Genomic DNA, 20,114 nt, shown 5'->3' with positions numbered 1-20,114 from the left:
CCGCGTAAAATTGGAAGTGTCTTCTTCCAATTTTACGTGGGAGAAAACCCGAATAACCAAAGACCTACATATATATATACGAAGTCTCATTCGTCAACGAAGTCTCATTCGTCAACGAAGTCTCATTCGTCACATACATTGGACAAACCAACAGAAGAATAAGTGCAGAAGTTCAGAAGAATATATATATATATATTCATTCATTCTATTTAATAGAATAGAACAGAATTTTTTTATTGGCCAAGTATGATTGGGCACACAAGGAATTTGTCTAATACATCAGAGACATCCATCCCCTTGTCCACCATTTGAAGAAAGCTGGCCTAGCCAGGGTCTCTAACCTTGGCAACTTTAAGACTTGTGTTCTTCAACTCCCAGAGGAAAGCTGGCTGAGGAATTCTTGGAGTTGAAGTCCACAAGTCTTAAAGTTGCCAAGGTTGGAGACCCCTGGCCTAGGCAATCATTTCTAAACTAAAAGAATGGACTTCTTTCTCTCTTTGTTTGTCCTGAAATGCCTCTTTGTGTTTCTGGACACTTTGTACATTTTTTAAGCTGTGCATTTATCCCATCAATATTAGGACATTGCCTGGTTGATTTTTGCAATCCCATTGATTATAGGGTAGTTGCAGTTATGACTTATAAGAATTTATTTTGTTCCAAACATAACCATTATACTTCAAAAACAGAAGTCAGGATCTAAGACAGCAGCTTTGTGTATTTGGATCCAGCCTCTAATCCTTCCGATGTTATGCAAATGACCCCCCTTTTTTTTTTTAAAGCTGAAATCCTTCTGATTATCAGCTGTTAAAGAAAGGGAGTGAAGACTAATTTGAGTTCTCTTTGCTCCCTCTGCGCCAGCTCTTTAAAAACAGACCTGCATTTTGGGTTCCAGCTGTTCCACGTGCTCTTTGGGGATCATAGTCTTAGTTTATCAAACACTCTGATCATCATCACCTGGATGGTTGTGTGTGCATCTGGAAATGTGCTCAACTGTTGTGTATAAACATGTCTGTGGCTGCAATTGGCTTTCCTCTGTCTTGTTGACTTACTGTTTTGGCATACTATAAATTGCACTGCTATGTTCTGCATTCCGAGAGAGTGTGCTTTCCTGGCCATTTGTTTTATTATGTTCCCTTTCCAATCTCTTTCGTCTGTATTCCCCCTTTTTTTAAGCTGAAATCCTTCTGATTATCAGCTGTTAAAGAAAGGGAGTGAAGACTAATTTGAGTTCTCTTTGCTCCCTCTGCGCCAGCTCTTTAAAAACAGACCTGCATTTTGGGTTCCAGCTGTTCCACGTGCTCTTTGGGGATCATAGTCTTAGTTTATCAAACACTCTGATCATCATCACCTGGATGGTTGTGTGTGCATCTGGAAATGTGCTCAACTGTTGTGTATAAACATGTCTGTGGCTGCAATTGGCTTTCCTCTGTCTTGTTGACTTACTGTTTTGGCATACTATAAATTGCACTGCTATGTTCTGCATTCCGAGAGAGTGTGCTTTCCTGGCCATTTGTTTTATTATGTTCCCTTTCCAATCTCTTTCGTCTGTATTCCCCCTTTTTTTTAATTGGCTCCCCTCATTTTCAGTAGGCTTGTAAGCAGACAATATAAGGAATCCCTGCCAGCCCTTTGGCCCATTCCTCTCTCCCCCCAAGGACTCCCCCTCCTCCCTTCCTCCACTCTGCATTTGTTTTTTCTCCTCCTTAATTGCACCCAGGTTTCCTGGGTGGTCCATCTGCAAACTAGATAATGGCGGAGTATCTCAGCCTTCCTGAAGTTGATGTGTCATGCTTTTGATGAGGCCTCTTGAGTGCCTTCTAAGAACCATTCTGTCTCTCTCTTTTTTTTCCCTTGTTGTGTCCTGGCTCTTTCACACCTGCTTGTCTTTCAGAAATCAGGCATTTGGAAAAGCAGTGCAGTGGGAATTTTCTAATAGTGCAATCTAAGGATAGATTGGGATACATTTTTTTAAAAAAAATGAGTTTCCACTCACCTCTGTTTGAGGCCCCTGCTGGGTTTTGGTTATTGTTTTGATTTAGCATGAAATCATCCAAGAAGGTGTATCTAATGATGGCCAAAAACTTCGGAAACTTTAAAATGTCAAAAGTGTAACATTATGTTGTTTATATGTATATAATAATTTTCTTGTAATTTTAGAAGTAAGGGCTGTAATTTAGATAGAAATACAATAATGAAGTATTTTACCATGATGGGAAAGGCTAAGATTTGGCGAGTTGTTAGTCACCTGCTCTGTTTGGCCTCTAAGGATTACCTGTTGGTGGGCTGCTTCAAAGTCCTTGTCTCCATTGTGGTGTGGGTGTTTTTAATCTTTAATCTGGCTTTAGATTCTACAGCCTTCAAATAAAGATTTGTCCATTAACAGCCCTTCAACTGTTCTCTGTAAAGTAAGAAAAATTACATGAAATTACAGTTGATCTACTTATCAAAAATTGAGTTTTGGCATTTGTAGGTGTACAGCTACATCTCCTCCCAATTTCTTCAGTATATAAATGTCATTTCTACAGGGAGTCATTCTTACAGAATATTCCACCAAGAGGTCTCTTCCTACCCCTGTGCCCCAAAATCTGGATTATAAACAGACTATCATCAGGATCTGGTTTTCTAGTTCCATGCTTTTTCTTTTCTTAAAATATAGTCTCTTTCATTTAAAAATACCAGAAAATACGATATCCCATTCAAAGATCTATAGAAATAACTTGCAGTGCCAAAATCCCATCTAAATCAATTGGATCCTGACTCTCAGTGTGGAAAACTCTGTTGCACAGGAGATGTCAGTATCAAAGAGGAGTCCTACCAATGCCTGCTACTAGATATTTCTGGAAGTACTGAGAAGTGCTTGATTGATTTGGTTGATTTTCTGAGGTAGATTTAAATTGGCTGTTCTGGTGTCACCAAATGACATTATGTTTTAAAGATGGATATGTGGCAGAGGTGGGTTTCCGCAGGTTCTGATCAGTTCTGGAGAACCGGTAGCGGAAATTTTGAGTAGTTCAGAGAACCGGTAGTAAAAAATCTGACTGGCCCTGTCTCCATCTATTCTCTGCCTCCCAAGTCCCAGCTGAGTGGGAGGGAATGGGGATTTTGCAGTAACCTTCTCCTAGATTGGGGAATGAATGGAGATTTTACAGTATCCTTCTCATGCCACGTCCACCAAGCCACGCCCACCAAGCCACAACCACAGAATTGGTAGTAAAAAAGTTTGAAACCCACCACTGATGTGTGGTGATAAGATTCATGATCATAATACCTCACTATGGTATAGTATAGAATTTTAAATACAAGATTAGTAGTTATTGTGTAAAACTATAAAGATGTTTTATTTAAGCAACTCTCCAGCCATGTTTAGAAATGACCTGCTCAATAAAAAACATCTTCGAAAAAATTGCTCATAATTTCTCATTATCATGAATTAACTCAAACCACAACTGAAGTTTTCTCCTAATGAGAGTGAGTGAGCACCCTTCCCCTAAACATGGGATTAGCTTCAGCATTGTTAGTCCTCCATAAACAAGTTGAGATGGAGCTTTTCAAAAGTTTTTTTTAATTACTTGAGAAGATGACAGTGTTTTTATTGCTCTGATTAAGTTGTTGGTTTTAATGTATTATATTTATTATACCCTGCATGTTTTATTTCTATGTTTATAATTATGCTTTCTTTACACTGCCAAGAGTTTTGTGATTGTGGTGGTCTAGAAAACTAATAACTAAATAAATAATGCAGGAATGTAGATTTAAAAATAAAGATTGTAAAGTTATGCAGAGTTAAGGCAGCTGTGTAAGCATGCATTTTTTTAAAAAAATAGCCTTAAAAAAACACCTATGGATTTTCGTGCTTAGCAATTCCCGTTGCCCATTTCAACTTGAGATCAAAAGAGAAAGTGAGGGAAAAACAAGTTCTATCATTTTAAAATCATTCCCATTGATAGGAATTACAATATACATCACTGAGTAGCATATGGAAACCATGGTCATCAAAGCAACCATTGTAATAATAATAATAATAATAATATTTTAATTTGTATACCGCCCTTCTCCCGAAGGACTCAGGGCGGTGAACAGGCAGATAAAATATAAATACACACAATAATTTAAAAACAACCCTTAAAAAACTAATTTGAATGCCCAAAACGTTAAAAAACATACTCCCCTGTAAAATAACACAATTTTAAAAACCCATCCAATAAAAATAAAAATCAGGCTAGTCCAGCCATATGAAATAAATAAGTTTTAAGTTCGCGGCGAAAGGTCCTAAGGTCAGGTAATTGTCGAAGTCCGAGGGGAAGTTCGTTCCACAGGGTGAGCTCCCACAGAAGGCCCTCCCCTGGGGGCCAGTCGACACTGTTTGGCTGACGGCACCCTGAGAGTCCCTCTCTGTGGGAGCGCATCGGACGATGGGAGATAGAAGCCGGCAGTAGGCGGTCCCGTAGATAGCCGGTCCTAAGCCATGGGCGCTTTAAAGGTGGTAACCAATACCTTGAAGCGCACCGGAAAACAACAGGTAGCCAGTGCAGTCTGCGCAGGATAGGTGTTATGTGGGAGCTCGAGACGCTCCCTCAATAACCAGCGCAGCCGCATTCTGAACTAGCTGAAGTCTCGAGTGCTCTTCAAGGGAGCCCCATGTAGAGAGCATTGCAGTAGTCCAGGCGAGAGGTAACAAGGGCATGAGTGACTGTGCATAAGGCATCCCGGTCCAGGAAGGGCGCAACTGGCGGATCAGGCGAACCTGATAAAATGCTCTCCTGGAGACGGTCGCCAAATGGTCTTCAAAGGACAACCGCCATCCAGGAGCACGCCCAAGTTACGTACCTTCTCCATCGGGTCAATGATTCACCCCGACAGACAGCCGCATCTGCAGCTGACTGTACCGAGGTGCCGCATCCACAGCCACTCCGTCTTGGAGGGATTAAGTTTGAGCCTGTTCCTCCCCATCCAGACCCGTACGGCTTCCAGACACCGGGACAACACTTCGACAGCTTCACTGGGGTGGCCCGGGGTGGAAAAGTACAGCTGGGTGTCATCAGCGTACAGTTGGTATCTCACCCCAAAGCCACTGATGATCTCACCCAGCGGCTTCATATAGATGTTGAACAGGAGGGGTGAGAGAATCGACCCTGCGGCACCCCACACATGAGGCACCTTGGAGTCGATCTCTGCCCCCCTGTCAACACCGTCTGCGTCCGATCAGAGAGGTAGGAGGAGAACCACCGATAAACGGTGCCTCCCACTCCCAACCCCTCCAACCGGCGCAGCAGGATACCATGGTCGATGGTATCAAAAGCCGCTGAGAGGTCTAATAGGACCAGGGCAGAGGAGTAACCCCTATCCCTGGCCCTCCAGAGATCATCCACCAGCGACCAAAGCTGTCTCCGTGCTGTATCCGGGCGGAAGCCGGACTGGAACGGGTCTAGATAGACAGCTTCATCCAGGTACTGGGGTAGCTGACATGCCACCACACTCTACAACCTTCGCCGTAGCGAAGATTGGAGACTGGCCGGTAGTTCCTAAAACAGCTGGGTCCAGGAAGGCTTCTTGAGGAGGGTCTCACCACAGCCTCTTTCAAGGCCGCGGAAAGACCCCTCCCGCAGAGAAGCATTTGTAATCCCTGAGCCAGCCTCGTGTCACCTCCTGAGTAGCCAGTACTAACCAGGAGGCACGGATCCAGTAAACATGTGGTGGCGTTCAGCCTGCCCAGCAACCTGTCCATGTCCTCGGAGTCACAGGATCAAAGTCATCCCAAACCACCTCAACAAGACGGGCCTCGAACCCTCGCCTGGATCTACCCAATTTTGATCCAATCCGTCCCGAAGCTGAACGATTTTGTTGTATAGATAACCGTTAAACTCCTCGGCACGCCTTGTAGGGGTCCTCCGCCTCCTGTTGGAGGAGCGAGCGGTCACCCAAACAGGGCGGCCGGGCGGTTATCTGCCGACGCAATGAGGGAGGAAACGTAGGAACGCTTCGCAACCCTCATTGCCACTAGGTAGGTCCTACTATAGGACCTAACTAGTGTCCGGTCAGCCTCAGAGCGGCTGGATCTCCAGGCACTCTCTAGGCATCTTCTCCGGCGCTTCATCTCCCTCAGCTCCTCGGAGAACCAAGGAGCTGGTTGAGACCGACGCCGGGTCAGAGGCCGCAAAGGCACGACACGGTCCAAAGCTCCAGCCACGGCCCGTTCCCAGGCCGCAACTAGCTCTTCAGTCGAGTCGTGGGACAGGTGTTCGGGAAACGGCCCAAGCTCCGTCAGGAACCTCTCCGGGTCCATCAGGCGCCTGGGACGGAACCAACGCATTGGTTCCGTCTCCCTGCGATGGTGGGTAGCGGTCAGAAAGTCTAGACGAAGGAGAAAATGATCTGACCATGACAAAGGTTCCACAACTAAATCATTTAAAACCAGATCATTAAACCACTGGCCAGAGATAAAAATCAGGTCTAGGGTACCTCCCCCGACGTGGGTAGGGCTGTCAATTAACTGAATCAGGTCCATGGCCGTCATGGAAGCCATGAACTCCTGAGCTGTCGAGGATGCTACGCCGGCTGATGGCAAATTGAAATCCCCCATGACCAGCAGTCTGGGGGTCTCAACTGCCAACCCGGCCAGCAACTCCAACAGCTCAGGCAGGGCTGTAGTCACGCAGCAAGGAGCCAGGTACGTGATCAACAAGCCCACCTGAGTTCTACGACCCCACTTCACGAAGAGGGATTCACACCCAGCTATCTGAGGCACAGTGGTCTCCCTCGGCTCCAGACTCTCCTTGATGATAACCGCCACCCCTCCACCCCTACCCTGGGCCCTCGGCTGATGGAATGCTCGGAAGCCTGGTGGGCACATCTCCACTAGGGGAACCCCCCCTTCAGTGCCCAACCAGGTCTCCGTAACGCCCATAACGTCTGCGGTCCCTTCCTGAATAAGATCTGAAATCAGGGGGGCTTTATTAACCGCGGACCTGGCATTACATAACATCAGCCGGAGGCCCAGGTCCCGATTATCCTGGCCACTCGGGTCACGGGAAATTTCTGGGGGGCCGGAGCACGCAATCGCTCGTAAACAGCGAGGGCGAGCCCCCGAAACCTGATGTGCCCCCCCCCTTCCGTCATATCTGCCTCTCCCACTTACCGTAGTAATAGCTCGACCCTGACAAACTGGAACGACACCCCTCGCCATAACCCCAGGACCTATTAAGTTACCGCCATGAACACATGGTGGACCTAGCCCCTTCTGACGGGCCCATCCACCCCCAGAACCAAACCCGTCAGTTTCCTCCCCTTAAAATTCCCTTAAAACTCCCTGGTAAAAAACGATTAAAACAGTTCATTAAAAATCCCCTAAGCCTCCTAGATTTTGCATGCCAACTCTCGGGGTTCCAAAACCCGTCCTCGAGATGTGCCCTCGATAGTGTGGAGGGCCAGACCTGCGAGAGAGGGGAATCTCGCAGGGCAAGAAGGTCCGCAGTTGAAAATCTTCGCATCAATAAAAATACAGTACAGTCAGCAGTCCATCCAAGCCGGTCAAGATGGCAAAATGTCATTGCAGCAAGACTAGACTCCCTGGCTGGCGAGATGGACCATGGACTTCCAGGATTCCGTGGGGCCGTTATTCTACCCCCAAACCCAAACGGCCCCACTTTCCCAGGTCCAGATGACAAGCCATTCTCCTCCAAGTCAGTCCGTGAGAATAGTATATGACAAAAGAGAAATAATGAGGGCAAAACAGCCTAGAGCCGTGATGGCGAACCTATGGCACGCATGCCACAGGTGGCATGCATAGCCATATCAGTAGGCATGCGAGCTCAGCTCCAGCGCACATGCATGCACCAGCCAGCTGATTTTCAGGCCTTCTGGGCCCATCACAAGTAGGGAAACAGGCTGTTTCCTGCCTCCGGAGGGCCTCTGAGGGTGGTGGGGAAGACCTGTTTTTCTCTCTCACCTGGCTCCTAGAAAGACTCTGGAGCCAGGTCAGAGAGAAAAATGGGCCTACCAGGGCATCGCATGCCAGGAGCAGGGGGAGCAGGGGTGCACATGCATTCATGGGGGTGGGGCACATAGAATTATGGTTGTGGGCACGCACATGTGTGACTACCCCACCCCCCCACACGCCCCTCCGGGCACACAATGGCAAAAAGGTTAGCCATCACTGGCCTAGACAGTTGGCTGGGGGTTTCTTTTTGCTGTGCAAATGAACCAAGCAATACACCTAGGATAACATAGGGCTGCCCTTGAAGAGCATCCGGAAGCTCCAGTTGGTGCAATATGCAGTGGCCCACATGGTTTTGTGCAGACCCCAGTGTGCATATGTAGCACCTGTCCTGCGGGAGCTGCTTTGGTTGCCGATTTGCTTCCGGGTCCAATTCAATTCACCTTTAAAGCCCTTCATGGCTTGGGACCAAGTTATCTGTCTCTTGCCAATCACATCTACCCGAGCCATCATAGCGGGGAGGCAGGGAATGTTGCCTCCCCGCTGAGGGAGATACACCTGGTGGGACACAGAAAAAGGGCCTTTTCCATGGTGGCACCCTCTCTCTGGAACGTCATCCCCCAGAGATTAGAATGGTCCCCACTCTAATACTCTTCCGGAAGGCACTGAAGGCCTGGTTCTGCCAGTGGGCCTGGGGAACCCAGAGCAGGATGGAGCCCATTAAATGGCTCATGTGATCTGCTGTCGCGGGGCCGGGGGTGGGAGGTGAGGGGTGATTTTGTTATTTGTTTGTTATTTGTTATTTTTGTTAATTTTTATTGTTTTAAATGTGGTTTTTATTCTGTAAACCGCCTTGAGTCTCCATGGGCGAATAAGCGGCAATATAAATTCAATCAATCAATCAATCAATCAATAACACTCATAATATTGGCCCTGAAAATATTTCAAACGCTTCCTGTTCACTGCGTACTTTAAAGCAAAGTTGCCATGGACTATAGCAACTTTGCTATAGACTAAACGCTGAGTCCACTTTTGTCATCTAATCTTGGTTTTCTCTCCAACTTTTGTCCTGACCAGATGGCCACTTCTGCAGCTGTTAAACTTCCCTGCCCTATGAGAGCCTTCTTGGAACATTTGCAAAAAAAAATTGGTTCCTCTGGCTTTATAGATCTTGGTTAAGTAAGGAGCCCGTTTTAGGAGCGATGATAGACTGTGTCCATGTGATACAATTGCCCAGAATTCATTACGCATAGGTCTTTTCAAAGTAGCTGCCAACAATCTCAGGGTCTGAGCGGTCATATTAAGGGGCTGAATTATAACATCAGCAACTGTCTCAGTGGCAGTAATGGGCGGAGAGGGTATGAAAACAAAGGAGAAATGGCTGTATCTCATTTTTCATTAACATTTGGCAAAAGGAGCTAATGACTATTGGAAGTGGAGAAGCTTAACCTGTTTCCCTCCCCTTCACAGGTGATTTTGTGTCTCAATAATCTGAATTATGTTTGACTGGAGAAGCTATGTACATATGCAACCTTTGTAACAGTGGTGAAATCCAATTTTTTTTACTTACGGTTCTGTGGGCGTGGCTTGATGGGCATGGCAGGGAAAGGATATTGCAAAATCTCCATTCCCACCTCACTCTGGGGCCAGCCAGAGGTGGCAATTGCCAGCTCTCTGAACTACTCAAAATTTCCGCTACAGGTTCTCTAGAACCTGTCAGAACCTGCTGGATTTCACCCCTGCTTTGTACCCTTTTCTGGACCACTTTGGGTTCTCAAAATTAAAATAATTCCCTGTGATCTGTTGCAGATGTTTTAATGAAGTTAGGTAGATCTGAATTTGATAAAGGCTGTATAGAAGAACATTGGACTGTTCCATGTACTTAAATTCCACGATGAAGGAAAAAGTGGAACGTTCCAAACTGCAACTGATAAGAAAAGAAGGCGGGGAAAGGCACCACAGTTGCCCTAAGTTTCAATTATTTTCTCTGGCTGAAAAAAACAACAACCACATTTAACTTCACAGCTAAAAGGTGCAGCTACTGTAGCTGCCACTTTGATTTTAATCAGGCATAACAAACCAGATCTTTCCTCATTCATGATTCAAAGCCTGAGATCCTTTTAGTCTCTAGACTGAATCTGACTGACAAGAAACTAAGTTGTGTCTGGGTTTTTTCTTTTTCTTTTTGCATTTCTCATTACATCTAATTTGATACAAAGAGGGGTATGACCAGCTTTGGAAGCTATACTACTGATCTCTTTATTTTGACAGGATATGGAAATATCAGTGCCTATCTCAGTGTCGGTGAACCTATGGCATGCGTGTCAATAGCGTCCTGCAACGAATGTGTGGCCTCCTCTTCCGTGTTCCTGTGCTCAAATGCATGCTGGTCAGCTGGCCATCATGCAGCGGGTGCGGTGGACCCCGGAAGAGTGGCGTTCTGGCACACATGTGCAGGCTGGCACCCGACCTTCCGAGTGCCAGCTTGCGCATGCGCGATGGACTGCTGGTCTTCCGGATATTGCCGCTCCTGCATGTGCAAAGGCCAACGGGGTTGCGCATACCTCGCGGATGGATTCATGTGCCGCTTCCAGCGTGCAGGACCACCGAAGGTTTATTTATTTATTTATTTATTTATTTAATCATATTTATATACCGCCCTATCTCCCGAGGGACTCAGGGCGGTTTACAGGCACTAAAAACAGATAAATACAATATAAATACAATATAAAAACAATTAAAAAACTTATTCTAAAGCCCATTAATTAAAAAGTATAAAAATAAAACCCAATTTAAAACCCATAAATTTAAAATCTAACTCAGTCCTGCACAATTAAATAAGTATGTTTTAAGCCCGCGGCGGAAGGTCCGAAGGTCCGAAAGCTGACGAAGTCCGGGGGGTAGATCGTTCCAGAGGGTGGGAGCCCCCACAGAGAAGGCCCTTCCCTGGGCGTCGCCAGACGACATTGCCTCGCTGACGGCACCCTGAGGAGACCCTCTCTGTGAGAGCGCACGGGTCGGTGAGAGGTATTCGGTAGCAGTAGGCGGTCCCGTAAATTTGCCGACACTGGCCTATCTAGTCCCTAGAAGAGAAGTCCCTGCCCCTCCTCCCACCTAGGTATCCCTGCGAACGTACTTTGGTGCTCTGGGTGGCTTCCTAGTGATACAAACATCCTCAGTACAATAGTTCAAGGAGGAAAGAAAACTCAGATTCTAGCCATTAAATTAAAATTTACATCCACATAAGAACACTTTGGTCACAACTGAATTATATGCTCAGAAGCAGATTGGTTTACAGCAGTATTTCTCAATTTTGGCAAGCTTAAGCTGTGTGAGAAATGTTGGCCTAGATTTACATTGGTCCTTTACAGTTGAATAACTGGAATAAACAGGACCCAGTATAAAACAAGGAACTTACAAATAGCTCCATCTCGTTACTATTAAGCCAGGGTCCTAGATCTAATCCAGAGTTAAATTTCCTTTTGTTTACTTTAAAGATCTGGCAACTTCACAAAAGAAAAGTTGACCAGTAATTCTTCCTTGTATTTAAATGAAAACACTCCTTAAACAGCAGGTACTAATAACAGTTTGAGGTAATTAAACAAACCACAAAACCCATGAATTTTCCCTAGAGGCAACTATTTTTAAACATTTCTTTTCATATACGATTGTGAGAATTTGAAGTGCCATCTCTATATTCGTTTCCTAATTTTTTATTGGAACTTTACTTCCTATCGCAATGAGCTGTTGAGTATGAACAAAAATAAAATCCAGTCTCCCTGTGCCAGCTAAAGTTGCAATCATGTATGTGTATATAACTCGCACTGGAAATAGAAACACCCTTTTTAGTAGACATCGACAGGATTTACTTAGCATTTAAAAGGAAGTTATTATATGCATATACATGTATCTGTGTAAATAAATATTTGTGTCCAGAATGAGCATATGTGTGCAGGCAGACAATTGGTTTTGTGCCATCATTTTTGACTCCTAATGATCACATAGGATATTCTTCATTGATGGATAGATAGAGGTAATAAAGATATAAAACAATTGTTAAAAAGAACCGGAGGGACAATGCAAGGCTCATCCATTAAATATACCATGCATTTTGAAATCATATACTAATTTCAATGAACTATCTGTGAATTTAGTAGAGAATATCAATTATTTCATGGCATAGCAGTCTTTAAAAACAAATGTTTCACAAAGGAAACTTTTCCTGCCTATCCCAATGTTTTCCTTTTCCTTTTTGGCTTAATAGTGAATATCTCTATCTTTTTCTGAGTTAAGGTCCCCAGGCTGCTACTGGCCCATTTCTTTCCTCCAGCTTCTGAAATTCAAAACACATTTACTTGAAAGCAACTCCTGCTAAAAAGAATAAGAAAGAAGCAATTAGCCACATAAGAAAACAGCAGTGATCCTGCTCATTTGGATAAGGTTTGCCTAAGAGAAGTCTTCTGTACTTTATAAGTGACCCCAGTTTTTAAAAGTTATCTACAAATACCCAGTTAGTATTGCTCTGCAAAACTGTGGTTCTTGTTTCTGTTGTGGAAAAGTGATGGAGAAGAATCAGCAAGAATGTTTTTAAGACCTGAATGGATGGATGCCTGCAGTTTCTATAATATTATGTGTGTCTGCCTGCCTGTTTGTCTGTCCATTCATATTTCTGCATCTGTCCACCTTAAGACTTTTTGCCCCATTTTTATCATCAGCCAATTAGTGAACCCTGGAGGATATTCTGGGTCAAGCTACAGCAAGTGCCTTGAATCCTCATTAACACTAATTAGCACTTGGTAGGTTAATTGGTGGTGAATCTCATCTTTTTTTAATTACTCCAACAAATAGACAGTGGGACCCTGTGGTCAGGATTGAATTATTCTGTTTGTTTTGATGCTCTTCCTCTGAATGTGTCAAGACAGATGTTGCTTGCCCAGACTTAGGGATCCTTAGCTTTGGGGGAAGGAAAGGAATGGGTCTATAAGACAAAACCAAAAACCTTCTTACAGCTGTTAATTGGGAACTTGGGTGATGCTCTGGAATTATTATTCCCGCACCACTCTCTTTCCTTGATGAGATTGGAAGGATTCATCATCTGGGCATAGGAAATCATTATTAAAAGTGAAATTTCCCAATGTTTTTTCCTCTTTGGGACTCCATTATATTTCATAAGCCATAGAAAGAAAGATAACTATTTCCTTGAGCCAGATTTATTTCCTAGTGGATATCAGAGTATGTCCATGTAGTTTTCTGGCCAGCAATACAAAAGTGGTGTGCTATGGCATTCTTCCAAGATTTTTTTATATATACAATTTAAAAAAAAAATCTGATAAGGGCTAAATGCTGCCCAATATCCACACAGAAAATTGCAATTTTCAGAAATATTTCTGTGGACAAGGAAGATGTTTTCCAGATTGTTTTAAAGCTCTTTGATCCTTTTGGTGTTTTTTTTTTAATTCCTATAATTCTGCTCTTTTGTTTATGTAAAAACTAGTTTGGGATTGAGGCTTGTCATGTGGAGAAAATAGCAACATAAGCACCATAAGAAAGGCTGAACACCAAAGAATTGAGGCCTTTGAACTGCCTGCAAGTCCGTTGGACTGCAAGGTGATCAAACTGGTCAGTCCTAGAGGAGATCAACCCTGACTGCTCTTTAGAAGGCCAGATTCTGGAGATGAAACTGAAATACTTTGGCCACCTAATGAGAAGGAAGGACTCACTGGAGAAGAGCCTAATGCTGGGAAAGATTGAAAAGAAGAATGGGACGACAGAGAATGAGGTGGCTGGATGGAGTCACTGAAGCAGTAGGAGTGAACTTAAATGGACTCCAGAGGATGGTAGAGGACAGGAAGGCCTAAAGGAACGTTGTCAGGGGTCACGATGGGTTGGACATGACTTCGCAACTAACAACAACAACTAGAAGTTATCTTGAGGACTTTTGATGGATCAAGTGACTCTTTTGTGTCATTTTATTGAGACTTGACTGGATATTGTGTATCCGTTCAGTAAGGCTGTACGAATCATTGTCCCCAAGCTGTCAATTATTCACCATATTCCATGATGCCCAAGGGGAAGACACTTGTATGGCTGCACAGGAATATACTCTTGCATAATTTGGTGACTGATTTAGTGGCAAGAAGGAGACTTTAAATGCTGTTTTATACGGCACTCCGGCAAAATCTATTTATTCTTGCATGCTTTATGCAGGTTTCTGGGCTTAAGTTTTATCTTATTTGTGAAAAAACTGCAGATACAGTTTACATAGTATACCGTGGGCTTATTAATGAATTTGTTGGTTTTTCTACTAGAAAAAAAATACTATGGATTTAGTCAGGGGCATTTTCCTGACAGGAATTGTTTAGAGTACTTCTCTATTGTGTTTATTATATTATAGTTTATTATAGTTTAATGGAGAAAATTATATATTTGAACCAGGAAGGAAACAGAAGAACAGAGTTATCCTGTATTTGACCAAAGTTGGATTAATCCAGCATCCTGTTTCCCATAGGACTTATGAAATGGATACAAATACTAGTTTTGTCACTCTCAATGAATGTGTCAATGTCCTTTTAAAACCATCCAGAATGGCACCTACCATTACATCTTCTATAACTTTCTTTTGTGTCTGCACCCCCCCGAGCTGGGCCCCCTGCCAGAAAATGACTTGGAAAGTGAGGGGGAAGGGCCATCAGGACTTACCTCGGGATCACCGGCTTCCCTGGCTCAGCTCCAGGAGCCAGAGGCAGGCCAGGTGGAGGAGATAACAAGGCCTCCGTCCCCTGACTCTTTCCCCCACCCCCAGGCCATGCCTCCAGACCCAGCTGACGGCAATCAGGCCTGGCTGGACCCTAGGTTTCATAGGCAGGAGAGGCGGGAACAACAGAAGCAGGGGTGGGGCAGGCCTAGGAAGTGCTGAGTCATGGAGCCACACCCCACAGGATATAAAACCAGTGAGGGCTGCTATGCCTCTTCGTAGCAGGAAAATCAACTGCTTAACTAGAGCTGAAGTACTGTTTGTTCCTGGGTGACTCATCGGCATCAAGGGAGATAACAGAGTCACTTGGCAGACGCTTGCTAGTTTGCTGCCAGAGCTGATAGTGCCGGCTAATTAAGCCATCGCTCGGATGGAGGCAAGGGGGGACAGAACACTTTCACAAAACAATTACATTGAGGCAGTGGTGGGCTTCTCCCGGTTGTAACAACCACTTGCCCAACAGCGAGTGCGGCCTTCCATGCATACGCGCGGCTTCAAAAACACAGCGATATAGGATAGAATAGCGGGGGCAAGGGGGCAGGCCCACCCACGGGTCGCAGCTATCGGTTCACCTGAACCGGTCCCAATTGGCAGCAGCCCCCCTCTGCATTACGGATCAATAAGTTTTTTCTGTCTACATTGACTCTCCCACTGTCAAACTTCACTGGGTAATCACAGTTTTAATAGAGTGAGATACTGAAGAAACCTTTCCCCACATGGGCCATAATACGTATTAAAGAAAATGATCTCATGGGAACCCTAATCTTTTGGAGCCTATATGGGCGTATTTTCAGACAGACTTCTGGAGTATATCTTCCTTGTTTCATTTTCCAAAATGTCTCTGAATTCAGCAGAATCCGTTGCAAGTTTTCTTTCCAGTTCAGAATTGCTGCTTTTGTTAAGAAGCATAAAAATGTAGCTTTTCCTTGATCAATGTGGTTTCAGCTTGCATGTACAGTATAAGCACCAGACCCATAAGCATACTGTGTTATTCCTATCCAATGAGTTAACATTTGTGTTTGATCTGACTGAATATGCTCGTACATGAAATGAAAAACAAAAAAAGCATTTTTTGTAATCAGCGTCGTCGTCATCATAACTATATCCAAGATGAGTAGATCTGAACAGGACCAAATACAAGTATAACAGATATATTAACATGTTTTATATTACTTTATATTACCCTTTCCTTTTGCGGTAGCCTTGATACCATAGCAGAAGGCCAAAAGCATGCAATGCACTCTTCTGGAACCTTATTGTTAATTTGAAATACTAAATCTATATGCCTACATATTGAGAGGACATTAGAATTCATTAAGTTCTTGTTTATTCTAAAAATGTATTAGAAAAACGGAGACAACAAGGTCTTCTCTGTCGCAATGTATTCCATTTTTTTAAGGGAGTACTTCATAATCTACCTCTGGAGATTGACTTGACTTGACCTTTTGTCTTCCAGCATGAATGAACGTGACCATTTGTTAAAAAGGCTGGGCAGAAAGACCCCTCCGTGCCTCTTCCGTGCTCATTCTGTCCAACAAGGAGTGTCACGTAAGTATTATACCATCTGTAGAGGGTCTCTGTTCTTAAAATACCACAGAGGTAAAAGTCTGACCTGAGTTTGCATGTAAAACCTCTGTAGAAATAAATGAAAGTACACACAAGCAATAAATGGCATTTTATGTACAAATCAATGTTTTGTGTAACTTTGCAAAACAAAGATTAGATTCCTATGGGAACTTGATCAAAAAATAATAATACAATTGGAACTGGAATTAGTGTTTTGCAAAATTTTAGGTAGACTTCAGTGTTTGCAAAATCTTTTTATTTTCCATGGTCCTCTCTCTCCAGAATCTCTTTATTAGGAGAAACATATCCGAATGAAACTATTCCTTTAAACTATGATTGATTTGTAACCTATTGCTAGTGAAGAACAACACATCTGAAGGGGTTTTAAATGAAACCTTTGTATGGCAGTATTACACAATTTTTTACAATTTTGAGATATGGATTGTAATTTTTTTTCAAATTGGCAATCTCATTGCATTAATGGTTCAGGTACTGCTTCAATGAAATAAACTTCACATAATTTCCTTAACTCTAATTAATATACATCTTGATTTTTCCCCATATATAACTGCCCCCATTTGTTACTTAGATTGGATGGGGATCCATGGCTATTTGAAAAACTCAGAAAACAACAGCACAGTTATTTCTCCTTGAGATTTAACTTCCTATTTGCCCTTAGGGAAGAGTTAAGTGTTAAATGCATGGGCTTCAGAAAGTTTTTTAAATAAAGTGTTGCAGAGCTCATTGTATGAATTCTGATGAATTTAGTTGCCGTTCTTCCATCATTTATTGCCTTGTTCTCCTTCAAGAATCACAACACCCTATACAATAATCTTCTCCCATCTTATTCTTATAAAGGTTACATTTATTGAGAAAACGCAACTGGCTAATGATGGATTGAAAGAGGGCACGACTCCCACTAACTGACCATTTTAAAATAATGGGTTTTCAAGATGTTATCTTTATCTAATTCCCCAAATTATCCCAGAAGCAGCATAAAGGTTTTTTTAGCAGTTTCTGTTTTGATGTTGAGTTTTCCTTTTTCTTCCAATACAATGTTTTGTGATCAATAATGGTACAATCTGCCATCTCCTATTAGATACTGCTGGTTGTGAGCAGGCATTCTCCCAGTCACTGGATAACTCCCATTCAACAGAGAAGAGTACATACCTAGCTTTGGAAGAGACATCTGACCATTTCAGAAAGTATCAGCCAGGCATGGCATAGGCCCGTGATGGAGAACCTATGGCATGCATGCCACATATGGCACGCAGTGCCCTCTTTGTGGCCACACAAGCCGTCGCCCCAGTTCAGCTCCACCATGCATGCATGCACACCTCCCACAAGACAGATGGTCGTCAGGTCTCTGCCACACATGTGCAGGTGACGAAGCGAATGCGGGAGACTATGCGTGCATGCGCAGGGGTCGGGAGGTGTGTGCATGCACGGGGGACAGGTCTTAGGCAGGGACCCATGTGTGTATGTGTGAGGGGGCATGTGCAGGGGGCATGCACGCATTGCATTTTGGGGGTTCGGGCGTGCTTTGGGCACTCAGTCCAGAAAAGGTTAGCCATCACTGGCATAGTCTCTTACATACTCCAGCTAATGTTGCCTTCTATTGAACAAATATTAATCTATGTTTAAATAGCAATAGCAATAGTACTTAGACTTCTATATTGCTTCATAGTGCTTTACAGCACTCCTAACAGTTTACAGAGTCAGCATGTTGCCCCCAACAATCTGGATCCTCATTTTACCAACCATGGAAGGATGAGTCAACCTTGAGCGATGAGGATTGAACTTCTGGCAGTGAGCTGAATTAACCTGCAGTTAGCCTGATGTTATAATTGTTGACTGGTATTTTTGTAAACAACCATGACTCTGATTGAATTTAGGGGCACAAAAGAACCAATCAGTCAATTGATTTGAACTGGGAAAATATGGGAGGTTTGGGGAGCGGATTTTTCCCCTCTCTGAAGGTCCAGTTGATTTGCCCAATTTCTAAACTCTAACAACTTTTCCCTACACACCAAATATAATTCTACTCTCTTAACGTCTCAGAGATTTAGCATGCTTCAGGCAGGCGGAATCATGAACATCTTTATATAATTTATTTCCTACATCTTGTTTCGGTTGATAAAATAGAAAGATTTAAATAGAAATCTTCCAATTCTCCCATTGGATTTGTATTGGGCCTTAATCTGCTGTGGTGTGGCCCTCAACCTTCCCCAAAGGTGGTATGCAATATAAAACATTCACCCTACTACTGAATTTTTCTGTAAACCATTCCTGGATTCTATTTGCTGGAGCTGGACCTGATCCTAGCATTTGGAAAAACAAGGGAGCTGCTTCAGATGACAATTACTGGGCACACTTCTCTGTTGCTATACTCTATTTGCCCTGGCCTTTAAAATCTACCCTGCTTTTAGCTACAGAGGAGAATCAGGATTAGTAACAGGGGTGGGCTGCTGGGGGTTCAGGAGAACCTCTAGCTAAGATTCTGTGCAGTTCTGAGAACCCCCAAATCCCACTCCTGGCTGGCCCCACCCACCCTACCCCACCCCTTCCAGGAATCCCTATGTGGCCTGTTTTGGATGCAGGTAAGTGCAGGGCTCACACGGAGGCTAAGGGAAGGCAAAAAACGAGCCTACCGGAAGTTCGGGCAGGCCAGAAATGGGCCTGTTTCCGGCCTCCAGAGGGCCTCTGGAGCCTGGGGATGCCGTATTTGCCCTCCCAGAGGCTCAAGGAAAGCCTCCAGACCCAGGGAGGGCAAAAACACCCCCCTGCCGTGGTGCATGCCCACCATGGTCACACCCACCCAGCAACAAGGCAGAGAACTGCTTGCTAAAATTTTTGAAGCCCACCCCTGATTAGAAGAAGCAGAAGAAGAAAAGGACTCTACACATGTTACACAACTTGCCCTATCAGGCTTTTTGTATTCTTGTATTTCTGCCCATCCCACATATGGGATTCCAATTCAGAAGTTATTTACAGATGCTGTTTATACACATGTAAATAAATCACTGATGGTTTGTACTCTCATCTTTTAGTTCTGCACTGGTTCCAGTGTAGATTCACTTGGATATGAACATTTCCTCTTTATCATGACAGTTCATGCTTGGGTGAAGCTGGAGAGACTCCCAGAACAAGAATCCATGTGTTAGGGGTGGGGAGAAAGACTATCCCAGCACATGGAAAAGCAGCAGACAAAGACCTTGTGCTGATAGATATTCTCTACAAGGTTGCCAAAGTCGTCCCATAACATTTACCAGGTTGCTGAGCCAAAGAAAGGAGAAAGAAGAGGGCATCCGTTCAATTCTGTTAGCTCATCCCTCATAACTACTAATCATGAAGAATTGTTAAAGGAGCCAGTCCAGGTTCAGAATAATTGCAATCATAAGTCTGTTTTTCTCATGACCATAAACTTTCATTGCAGTTTTAAAGCCCTTTTTTAAAAAATGTTTGATACTGATCCAGTGTCCTCAGTAACTTTGGTTACCCCTTGTCAAATAATGTTATAGTACAAAGCACCAAGGGACGCGGTTGATTGAAAGATCGGCAGTTCAGTGGTTTGAATCCCTAGTGCCACATAACAGGGTTGAGCTCCCGCTCCTTGTCCCAGCTTCTGCCAACCTAGCAGTTCGAAAGCGCGTAAAAAAGGCAAGTAGAGAAATAGGGACCATCTTTTGTGGGAAGGTAAAAGCGTTCCGTGCACCTTTGGCGTTTCATCATGCCGGCCTCATGACCACGGAGACATCTTAGGACAGCACTGGCTCTTCGGATTTGAAACAGAGATGAGCACTGCCCCCTAGAGTCGTGAACAACTAGCACATATGTGCGAGGGGAACCTTTACCTTTACC

The 20,114-nt window shown here is 43.9% G+C and overlaps 1 protein-coding gene across 1 annotated transcript in view; it reads left to right on the top strand.

Moving 5' to 3' along the window:
* Positions 1-20,114, top strand: part of ATP8A2 (ATPase phospholipid transporting 8A2) — a gene marked incomplete at its 5' end in the record, with an annotated part of 398,725 nt that overhangs the window by 368,500 nt on the left and 10,111 nt on the right. Inside the window, one exon of the mRNA XM_058185167.1 lies at positions 16,144-16,235. Within this exon, the coding sequence (XP_058041150.1) occupies positions 16,144-16,235 (92 nt within the window). The remainder of the gene's footprint in view (positions 1-16,143; positions 16,236-20,114) is intronic.

The sequence above is a fragment of the Ahaetulla prasina genome, chromosome 5, assembly GCF_028640845.1.
Source record: "Ahaetulla prasina isolate Xishuangbanna chromosome 5, ASM2864084v1, whole genome shotgun sequence".
Classification (NCBI taxonomy): Eukaryota; Metazoa; Chordata; class Lepidosauria; order Squamata; family Colubridae; genus Ahaetulla; species Ahaetulla prasina.
Note: the sequence above shows the minus strand (reverse complement) of the source record. Positions and strands in the feature narration are given on the sequence as shown.